At 34.5% G+C, this 12125-nt stretch overlaps 1 protein-coding gene across 1 annotated transcript in view; it reads left to right on the top strand.

Moving 5' to 3' along the window:
- CUNH1orf141 (chromosome unknown C1orf141 homolog) overlaps positions 1-9880 on the top strand; it is a 36048-nt gene extending 26168 nt beyond the window's left edge. Inside the window, exons 6-8 of the mRNA XM_016120872.2 lie at positions 2661-2730; positions 3910-4099; positions 6056-9880. Of these exons, the coding sequence (XP_015976358.2) occupies positions 2661-2730; positions 3910-4099; positions 6056-6643 (848 nt within the window). The 3' untranslated portion in view covers positions 6644-9880. The remainder of the gene's footprint in view (positions 1-2660; positions 2731-3909; positions 4100-6055) is intronic.
- Positions 9881-12125: the final 2245 nt, after the last annotated feature.

The following is a 12125-nucleotide window of genomic DNA, read 5'->3' as shown; positions in this document are numbered from 1 at the left end:
AAGCTTTTCAGCTTCTTTTTATATTGATTTGTTCCTTTTTTTCCTTCAGCCTGTTATTATCATCTCATGATATCTTCTTTTAATTGATATCTTTGTAGCTTCTTTTAATTGATATCTTTGTAGCTTCTTTTTATATTGATTTGTTCCTTTTTTTCCTTCAGCCTGTTATTATCTCATGATATCTTCTTTTAATTGATATCTTTGTAGTTCCTAAACATATTTTATTAAATCTAAGGTGTCACCGACTGACACTGCTAATTAAACTATGACAGAATGCTAATATACACCTTAGAACTGAGATATGCTAAGAATTTTAGAGTTGTTTCTAGAGTCTTCTTAATTTCATTCATGAATTTGTCTTCTACTTGTTGACTTTGTTGGCTATTTTTCTTAGTTTTATATTTTTCATGTGTTTTAGAATTTTAAAAGTTTCTTTCTTCACTCAACACTTACTCACTTGACCTTTCTAGAAGTTTCGTAGTTGCTGCCACTCAGACCTGATGGCCAGGCTAAACTATATTTTGGAGTTGTGAATGGGCTTCCATAACAGAAAAGTATCGAGGACATGGCAGATCTAGTCATCATGCCTTGGTGTGGTTTGACTGAGTTCCCTGATACCCAGTTGGCAGTGGGAAGGAATGACTTTTTTTTTTCTTAACATGGACAACTTTTATTTTCTAATTGTACTTTGTACACTTAAAGATTACCATTAAACACATTAATTGAAATGGAGATGTACCGATGATGACTTAGTTTTAGAATATAGGAGATCTTAGAACTAGCCATTTAATAGCTCAACTAGTGACAGACATAGAAACTTTTATTTGGGAGAAGATTATACAGGAGTAAACTGAAGCCCTTGGTTCCAGACAATGGCCCCTGGGCTTTCAATGCCAAAACCTACTGTACAAAATCTCTGTCAGGAGAAATAGCCAGGATGAAGTGATTGACATGTGCCAATCTGGACGGCGGCTAGCCCGTGATTAAGGGAGCAGAGATGGATGGACACTGGCACCAGGCTGGTTGCTGCAATAATGCACAGGATCCAGGTGGAAGAGCAGCCTGGGGAAGTCAGACAAACATTTAGCGTGCTCAAAAACCCATTTTTTTCTAAATAGTTCCTAGGACACTTTTAGCAAACAGTGAGGAAGGACTGATTTTAGTCTCTTTTCACAAGCTGGTAAGCTCAACCCAGCTCCTGGTTTCAAGGAGTGGGCCTATCTTTCTCCCACTTAACCTTTCTCGTTAGCATAAATGGCATCTACTTAATTGCTGAGGCCAAAAACCTAGAAATCATCTTTGATTAATTTTTTCCCCTTATGCTGCATACTCAATCCGCTAGTCAGTACAGTTGGATCTACCTCCAAATTATAATTTGAAGGCCGCCATCTCCTCTGCTATAATTCTTGTCTAATCCAACATGTCTTACCTAGACCACAGCAACAGCCTTCTGATTGGTTACTCCATTGTTGCTCCTGCCATCCACATTCTCCCATACCTCCAAAGGCGATCCATTTCTGAGCAGGCAGAGTGATCTTTCTAAAGATAAATTGAATGACTTTATTATTCCATTTAAAATGCTCCAAATGATCACCATTATAACCAGAATCATATCTTAACTCTTTATTATGGCTTATGTGGTCCTCTGTGATTTGGCCCATGCTACCTGTCTCATCTTCTCTTACTCCACTTTTCCCCTCGTTCACTATACTCCAGCAACACTGGCCTTTCAGTTCCTTCAGCATTCCAGATGGTTTCACAGAAACCTTTACACTTCCTGTTTCCTGTTTCCTCTGCTGAGAGAGGCCTTTTATAGCCACCCTAGGCGAAGACCCATCTTTATAGTTTTTCATAATAGCTACAGGTAGTTGAAATTATTTTATGTACTTAGGTGTTGATTTATTGACTATTTCTTCCCTCTAAAACAGTTTCCCAACCAATATACTGTGGTAACCTCTTGTGCTAGGAGGGTTATAGGTATGCTGAAATATTAATCCAGCAGCCTTCGAGACTGCTGGGTTGGCCCTATGTAGCCTGGCTACAAGTGTACTCAAGTATTTATTCTGGTGTACTGTACAAAGAACATTAATCGAAATGTTTGCCATGATGTGGAAAAGGTTGAGAAGCAATGCACTAGAATACAAACTACTTGAGGACAAGAAAAAAAGCTGTGTCTATTGCTAATAATGTGTATATCTGGGAACACTTTTAAGAAAGTAGAGAAATTCTGGAGTGGCTACCAAGTGCATTTGGAAGAGTTCGACTTTGGACACTTTCTTCATACCAATTGGCCAGATCCACCTGACCTTTGCTAAATAACCTCCCTCCATACCAAGAGTGTTCAACCATCTGAGGCTTCCTCCTGGCTAATAATTACTTTATATGTTGGAGAGACCTGAAATATGCCTTTCTCCCACAAAAATCTCCAAGACTAGTTTAATGTTTGATCTGTCTTAGCCAAACATTAGACCCTTGATCTCAGTCTTTTCTAGTTCTATCTCATTCACTGAAGTTTTTACTGAGCTCAGACTACTACGGATCACGTGTGTTCTATACCAGAAGCTTTCTATATGTTATTTTATATTTTAAAATACTTTACACAAGATATTTTCTAAATGCCATGTATATGTACATTTTATGAAAATCTTTTACAATTTCAGTTCAAAGTGAAAAAAAACCTAAGGAATCATTTGCTTTGGTTGATCACCTAGAAGATTATGTAAATAAAAGGTAATTTAGTTTTAAAATTTTAATAGTTTATTCTGTTTAACGATGGTTCTAATAGGAAGCTTTTTATTTTCTAATAGACCAGAATAAATTGATTCTGACTTTTTATTGCTATGTAGGCCTATACTACAATCCAATGACTGGTCCTAGACTGGTTAGCTACTCAGCATTATATTCAGATCTTGAGCACATGTTGTATCTGCTGCGAGTTTATAGTCAAATGAAGAAAAAGACATGGAAAAATGAATGGAGAGAATACAGTTGTGTTTTTGTAGCAGAGATACAAATTTAGTTACACTACAAGATGGATATGAGAAATGTAGCTTTTTATTTTTGAATAACGTTCTGATCTTTATCATGAGATCCTCAAACTCTGTTTAATACAGAAATCATATTAATACAATATGTCTTAAACTTTGTTCAGAGCAATAATATACAGTTCCTTTAGGTTTATCTCAGTCTTTGTGTTTCTGAGACGGTATTTGAGTAGCTGAGTGAGGGGCTCACTGGGTTTTGATCAAAAGTCTTGGTCAATGTCCTTGTACTGTTGGTCTCATTCCTAGATGGTCTATGGCTGCTGATACCTGCGATTCATGAACTTATGGTCTCCTCTTTCTAAATCTGGATATGATACACTCTCAATTCTTATTGGCATGATAGAATTATCTGAGTCTCTGCCATGTCCTTCATCTGCCCTTAGACTGTCCATCACTTATGTCAATTCTTTTCTATGGGTTACCTCACTCTTGCAATAGCAAGCCCCATGGCAAGCCTAAACTTTTCTATGAGTTACCTCACTCTTGTAATAGCAAGCCCCATGGCAAGTGTTTATGTCACATGAGAGCTAAGGGAAATATGGAATTAAAACTATATTCTCTCTCTGCCCAACCACACTATTCAATCTTGTTAACAAAGCTTGGACCACCCTGTGTTGGCAGGAAGCTGTTCTGCAAAGCATTTTCCTCTCAGAATATCAATAAAGGATGTGGAAATACCTCTTTACTTCCACCACTGCTTTTGCTATTTTCCCTCACAAACCAGGCAGAAGGGATGGTTTTGTCAGGTCAAAAGTCCATGGCAGAGGGTTTGGCAGTGATTTTGAGGAATGGGGGAGGCAGACAGGAACTGACAAGCTGAAATCAGCCCTGCAGACATTTATGTTGAAGTTGTGTTTATTTTCAGAAGAACAACTCCTCTGCAGATGAATGCTTTTAATACCAAAGAAAATAAATCTGTCAGAAATGATCAATTAAATGAGTATTGTTCAGTAGGAAAGAAAAGCTTGCTTCCCTTATGCTTTGAAGATGAACTGAAAAAACCAAATGCCAAAATAATCAGCATTAGCCCTGCAAAAAGAGTAATTTCTGACACGGTAAGATGACTATCTTTTACTGTTCAGTACATATGTGTATTATTACTGCTTGTGGAAATATCATCTTCTAGTGACCAGAAACTTTGATAAATCCTTCTCTTGGTTTCACATTCTAACATGACAATAATATTTAAATTCTTAATAGTCTTTTTAGAACTGCCACCCCAAACTGGGGATTCCTTTGCACCAATTGGAAATTTTGTGTTTTTCTTTATAAAGAAGGCTTTATCAATTTTCTTGGTTATAAAAGAAATATAAAATAAAAACAGTATATTTTAAAATGACTGGATCATGTATCACTTTTTTACCAATCTACTTTAGCTATTTCAACAAGAAAATACATTTATTAAAGACTACTTGGTAGCTGGCAAAGTCTCTAGGAAGGCTGGAGAGACAGACAATCTGGCTTGAAAGCTGTCCAATCAGGATTCACCCAATCACAGCCTCAGGCTACTCTACGGGGGCCCATGGCATTGTAACAGATAAGTTTACAATCCTGATTCTGGGCAGGGGACACTATTTCTAAGACCTTTCCCACTGCTGCCTTTCAAAGCTAGATATATCTATTACCATTCTCACTTAAATAGTTTTCACAATGCCTACTTTTTCATAGTGCTTGCTTTTTGTGAACTAAAAACAGTCTTAGGTATATTTTATTAGCAGAGCCTAGGTCACATACCTATGCCCTAACCTCAAGGGAGGTTGATAAAGTTAGTTTCTGCTTCTACCTAAGGGTATACACATTGTAAAATAGAAAATTCCCTAAGGTGTTGGATAGACCAAAAATATGCCAAATCTCCACTACTGTGGCTAAGTAGATAATACTGACATCACCAGTGGAGTGCAAAACTAGATCTTTTATAATTTTCTTAGTAATCGTAGGCATTAAAATGCCTTTTAAACAAAGTACACTAATATGCAATTAGATGGATCCTACTTTCTTATTTCACTAATTATATTTCTAAAGGAAAAGTAGCAGTCATTGAGTTAAAATTTGCAAACTAAATACTGATAATATTCATATTTACCAATTTTTTTGGCGCTAATATTTTTTGTCCTAGAATAGAAATGTAAGAAAGAATTAAGTGAGTAACTCATACATACAGATTTTGCTACTACTGTGATAAAAATAGTTTATTTTTAAGTAAATCTACTACTTTCGCTATTTTGTTCCACAGATATATATTGGGCACTTAAAAAAAAAAAAAACAGGCTCAATTTGATTTATTATTTTTTTTTGTATAAAATTATGTAGTGGCCACAGCTGGAGCCTGGTTCATCTGCACAGAAACTCTGGTGTGGGTCTCTCTTCCCAGTGGTTAGGAGTGAGATAGCCATAGGTCTTAGAGATCCACTTCAGTCAGGGGCCGCATTGCCACTCCGGCAACTTCTCCAAGGCAACATTGGAGCGCTTTTTATGTGCTAAGTATTATGGTAAGTGTTGGGATACAATAACAAATATAATCATAAAGATAATTTTAGATTTTCTGAATTACTTATTAGGATATCCAGACTTTACAATTTAGGCTTGTAATCAGTTATGTCTCTTATGACCTTTGATTTAATCCATTTTTTGGTATGCTTCTTATTTCTGAACATGGAAACCTAAGAAATGCCAGAATGATGTTTTATTCTTCCAATTATTTCCCAAAGACACTTCAAATGTTTAAAACATACTTATTTCTTCATATCCAACTTTATTTCAAATAAGATTTTAGGAGGCCAAAAGTTCAGATTTACCCCTAACATCTTGAAATATTATTAAGAAGAAAAGGAAGTATGTCACATACAAGTACATGTGTTTTTGTGTGTTTGAATACCATTGTTGTTCATATTAAAATTTTAATCTAGTCATTCTAGAATATTTCACCACTTTATTTTCATGTTTAAAAATATATGTAGCCTTCTTGCCTCAATAAACTAATGACTAACTAGTCTTTTTTTTTTAATCCACAGGCACTAAATGACACAAATCCCATAATTTTCCATAAGACTGGATATGTACAAACATTACTTTTAACAAAAAATAGGCTTCTTCCCCATTCTGCAGAAAATAGAAACACTCCTCAATATAAAAGAGTAAATTTTGTTTTAGAAAGAAATCATGAAATCCTCAAATCTTTAATTAATGATCAATTTGTTACTCCTTCCAAACCCAAAAGAACTATGTCTACAGCATGGAAGAAAGATATACAAGCCATAGCTCTTGAAGTGGGCCATAGAGCTGTAGAGAACAAACTAAAAAAGAAAACTAGTATGCAAACATTTGAAAATGTATCTTGGAATAAACTCAATAATTTCTCAGAGACTTTTTCCAGCCTAACAAAAAAAGGTGTGGGTTCCTTTGATAAAACTTTTTCTCAAGAAATGAATGTTAAAACTGGAAAATTTGAAGAAATATTATCCGGAGGAAAACCAATGAACAAATTCAGTGCCTTACCTGTCAGATATTGTTCAACGCCTTTAAAAAATGTAATCAAGGTCCATAAATTTCAAAGTGTAACGCCGCTGGATAATCTGTTAAACTTGTTAAATAAAATTTAAAAGCCTCATAAGGTATTGTTTATACAGCAATATTTTGGTAATAAGAAGCAAATAACAAAGTTCCCAGATCATAGAAGAAGTTGTTTTCTAAATGACAATGTTCTAATGGATGGTATAAGAGAGCAAAGCATAGAAATTGGAATTATAAATCAATGGTAGTCTGTTTAAGAAAAACCAACTTTTTCATTAAACAAGAGGACAAAATTAGGAAATAATTATCAACAAGATGAACTAGTTCATGGATTTTGATGATCTCAGTTAGATTCCCCAATCACCAGCATTCCTCCAGTAAAGAATTGGACCAAGAATGTCATGAACTGATTCTGGAAATTTGCTATTGGAAACCAGATAATGTCAATAACCTTGCTCTACAACTGATTATAAAACAAGACAAATGAACCATTTACTTGATGCTTGTGGAATTAATTATGTCAGCATTTTGGATAATCGTTGGAAAATAGTATTACTTAGCAATTCATGCAATTAAAAAAGCTTTGTAAAATTTTAAATAACTTACATTAGCAAATGTTAGAACGTCTTTACAATATAATGCCTTTTCCAAGTACAACTTTTGACTTAAGCTAAATAATTTTGGTAGGAAATCCTATAAAGTATTGAACATTTTAAGTATATTATTATATTGTGACTTCACTTTATATGAGTGAACTTGGGCAAAAAACTATCTCAGCCTCAGTTTACCATATCCCCTTTTTAAGATGGCGACAACAATATTTTACTACAGTATTATTATTTTCAGGACTTGAGTATGGCAAATATTCATTAAAGATTTCTTTTCTATTCTCACCCTTTCACCTGCCCTTAATGTAAGTATAATTTCTTAAAAGATGTTCCCCAAAGTCTCTTCAATCTTTTCTAATTTATGTGCAAAATTTAACTACAGTATTTAGACCTTAGCCTACAGTAGTCTCAAATTGGAACTCAGGATTTTTGTATTAGTTACTTTGAGAAGTTTCTGCTAGAGCTTGTGCCTTCAGAAAGGCACTCAAACAACTTAAAAATTCCATTTGTCTGAGGATTCTCCATTATAACAGTTGCACAACTGGAAGCAGTGAATTCTAGGAGGATGGCAACTTAAGCTCAGCATATTTGTCCTCTTTCTACTTTTTAAATTTTTATTCTAATTATTTCAAATTAATTAATTATTTTTTATGGTGACATCGATCAACGAAATCCAATAAGTTTCATCTGTAACACATTTGCCTTCTACTCTCAGCTTAAATACATCATCTTCTAAACCAAATAGGTGCTGGGACCTTCAAGCAGTGGAATGGATGGTTAGAAGTGGCTTATTTTCTGATGCTGAAACCTGACTATGGCCCTGGAGACTAGTGTCTAAGTCACAGTCATGATGCAAGTTGTGCTGTGTCTTAGGACTAGCTGGCCAGTTTGTATCTATGGATTATAACAGGGAAAGGTTGCCTTTGGCTATTTATAAATGTTTCAGGTCTCAAATGTTCTTTTGGCCCCAGGAGGCAAAGAAGAAAACCACTAAACCTGTGAGAAAACTGTTAAGTCAGAGACCCATAAATTTTTCTTCAAATGCCTCACCAGGATATTAAGTAAGGCTTACTTGCTTCCACAGCACCAGTCCATTGTGGGCAAGGCTTTATCTTCCACCACTTATGCACCTGTAATTACTAGATACTGCAATAATCTGACCTGAGTTTCCCTGAGCCAACTAAGAAAAACAGCAACCCATCTAAAGGGGACCAACAGTAGACGGTGGCCAGCCAGGCAGGATATAACAGGGAAATCGGCAAAACTATGAGAATTACCAGAGGTTTCACCCAGGGATGGGGAGGAATAAGCAAACATAATAATATTGTAGGTTTAAGATTGAGAAAAATTTTTGAAAAGAATAAAGTCGTTTTTTGTTTGCCAAGTCTAGCTCATTTAGTAACCAGCTGTAAAATGAACAGACACAGAGAGCTGCTAGAGGAGACCGGGGACAATTTGGTGAGAAAAATAATAAAAGCACTTAAGGAGATTGAAGGGCAGCCATTCCCAACTCCTTACACACACACACACACACACACACACACACTATGCTATTTTCTGTAAGACACTATTTTGTTGGATTTGTTATTACTTTCAAGCATAATCTTAATTGATAGAAGAATTAACTATTAATTGATAGAAAATATAATAAGACTTCCAAATTAAAGGGATATAGGATTAATAAAAAAAGACAAGGAAAATGAAAAGGACCAAATTAATCATAAAAATGTAGAGATCAAGTATTTGTCATCCTACTATACTTTAATAGGTTGAATTTTCCAATTAAAAGACAGAGACTCGGACTGAGTTTAAAAATAACGCTTAACTATATATTGTTTATAAGAAATAAAGCAATAAAGAAAGCTTGAAAAGGAGTGGGGAAGGAGATATCAGACTAATGAAAAAAAAATTGGAGTGGCATTGTTAATATCAGATAAGCTAAAACTTAGGGTTAGAAACAAATAAGACAAAGAAATACCTTATACCTTATGTAATAATAAAAACATACTATATAAAAATGATATAAGAACATCTTTGGTGTGCATCGTGTGTATCGAACAAACTGACTAATTATATAAAGCAGCCTATTGGACACCCCAGGAGAATGTAATAGAAATAAATTATAGTAAAAGACCTCAGTTCATCTCTTTCAGAGTTAAACAGGTAAAACAAAACAAAAGTATGGATACAGAGTAATTGTATAATGCAATTAGTAAAGTTGATATGATGGATATAGACTCTTGTTTTTTTAAAACAGAGAAAATAAATTTGAGATTTTGTCCATGGAAAATTGCTTATGTTTTAAGTTATACAAAAATGCCTAACCTTTAAAAAAATTAGAGACTTTTTGAAATAATCCAATAAAATTAGAAATAAAGAAAAAGCAAAATCCAACTACATTTACTATTTGGAAATGAAAAGATGAGGGAGAAATCAAAACAAATTATAAAGTAGAAAATAATGGAAATAAAACCACTTCATTACAAAACTTTATGGCACAACAGCAAAACCTAGTTCAAAAGAGAATTTGTAGTTTTCATTTCATTATTTTTCTCCCTATATCCTTTCTTCCCCATCCCCTCTTCCTTCCTCTTCTCCTCATCCTCCTCCTTGTCCTTAGTGAAAAGGATCCAAAGGTTCTTATTTTGGGAAAGGAAAGTACAAAATAAATCAAAAAGAAATTATGAATAGAAAATTAATATAGATAAATGCTAAATACTTAAGTAGAAATAAAATATAATACAAAAAGATAAATAAAAGCAAAAGCTGTTTTGTGAGTTTGTTTTTAAAATAAACTAAAATGGATAAACCCTTCTCAAGCCTGATTTAAGGAAGAGGAGCAAAAAAGAGTATAATATTATGAATAAGAAAAGAAACAACCATAGAAGAAGAAACAAAACTGACCCCTAGGAGTAAATATTTTGAATAGACTAAATCCTAGAAGACAGTGACATGGACCAGGCCTAGATGAGTTCACAAGTAATTTTTCTTTATTATTGAAGCCAGTGTGGTAGACAGTATTTCAAAAATGTCTTCCCAAGATTCCCACCCTTTGTTCTTTAATCAAACACTAACCTAGATACTGCTGTGAAAGGACTTGATTTAAGTTTGCTAACCATCTGACCTTAAAATATGGAGATTATTCCGAATTATCGGTGGGCCCAATGTAATCACATGATCCCTTAAAAGCATAAGAATGCAGAAGTAAGAAAGATGTGGAAGAAGCAAAAGTAAAGAAGATGTAATAGAAGTGGAGGTTGGAGACTTTATTTTATAAGGGCAAAAATTTTGAATATTTGTTTACAATATTTCCAATTTGTTCACAATTACTTGTTTCCTCCCTGACTTTGCCATACTGTCTGCATAGCTGGAGTATATTTTCTTACTCCATTGACTTTGGCTTGGTCATTTGACTTACTTTAACTAATAGAATGTGAGCAGACATGACTTGCATGATTTATCTTTGCTCCTTTTGCTCTTAACCTCCACCATAAGAATGGCATGTCACAGGTAGTGGCCATTCCTTGGGCTTGGACAACCGTATAAGACATTTGGAGCCAAGGCCAGCAAAGCCCAGAAGAGCCTCAACCAATTCTTAGCCCTCATGTAACATGATCAAGAAATAATTTTTTGATATTGTTAAGTCACTAAGACAATAGGATTGTTTCTACAGCAGGGACAGACTAAAACAATCTCTTTGGGACTTTAACCTTTGAATTTGATTTCTCATGAAGAATTTTATAGTGGGGGATGTTTCAAAATTGGGTTAGCACTTATTATTGGAGTATGTTAATCTCATGACAGAATCTCTAATGAATCACATTGTGCAATGGGCTGGCCATAATTTGACATGGGAAATAGAAAATGAAATTTTTATCTTGACACATTGCAATCTTGGAGTTAATTTAATTAATATTCCAAAAGGCACAGTGTTGGAGCAATCTCATAAAGGTAGGAGCAGGACTTTCGTGATAGCTGTGAATTTCCTCTAGAGGGGCTAGACATACCCCTGATTGACCATAAACTTAATGATTAAGTTGGAAAGATAAGGGAAAGTTAGGGAATAACATTTCCCCATTCCTCTTGTTTCCCTGTGGAGAGAGGGACTTCTCTACAGTAATACTCACAGTCTCCTGCCCCACCCGTTACTTAATATCATAGCCATGCAATTCAGGGTGAAAGTGAGTGCCTCCTTAAATGTCATGCCATAGGTGCCTCTCCTGCCTCACTCTAGTCCCAAGCCTGGGTTAAGAGATCCTATTGATGTGATCCAGAGGAGTCAACTTCCCAGGGTACAGAGCTGAGTTGGTGAGTACACTCGAGGATCAATTGGAAGATATTTAGCATACCCTATCAAGAAGTTCTTCATTAAAGTAATTTAAAAATCTGTGGCTTCCACTGAAGCAACCTGATCTACTATACTTGATCCAGGAGCATTACTTGACTAGTTAGATTTCTTCTAAGGTATAATTTTCATATAGGTAAGAAAGCATGACTCTCATAGAAATATAAAATGAACACATGTCAAAGTTTTTATTAAACCCATTAATTAATAAATAAAGAGTAAGATATTAAAACTAGCTCAAAAGAAAATATGAAGACAGGTTCATATAAGTTGAGTCAGCCAAAAGTATGTGAAGTGAAAATACTAATAAATGTGAAGCTGGTTAATATTCTATAGAGCAATAAATTTAAAACAATAAGTTTATCTTTTCAACCAGAGGGAAATAAATTACATCTCTATAGATAAAATTTATTTGCACTTGCATTACAATTGGTTTGCTACAAGTTAACCTATTTTAAATAGAAAGCCACTCAAAAGTGCACGCCCTTACAGAATTAATACATCTGACAATTCCAAGCATTCCATTGAAAAAATATCCAGTAATCATCTTTCTTGCTTCTACTATTGGTAATTTTTAAAAACATTTTTTCTCTGCATAGAAGCCATTCAGACATTTCA

Source organism: Rousettus aegyptiacus, unplaced genomic scaffold, assembly GCF_014176215.1.
Source record: "Rousettus aegyptiacus isolate mRouAeg1 unplaced genomic scaffold, mRouAeg1.p scaffold_m13_p_1, whole genome shotgun sequence".
Taxonomy (NCBI): Eukaryota; Metazoa; Chordata; class Mammalia; order Chiroptera; family Pteropodidae; genus Rousettus; species Rousettus aegyptiacus.
This window is presented reverse-complemented; position numbering and strand designations above follow the sequence as displayed.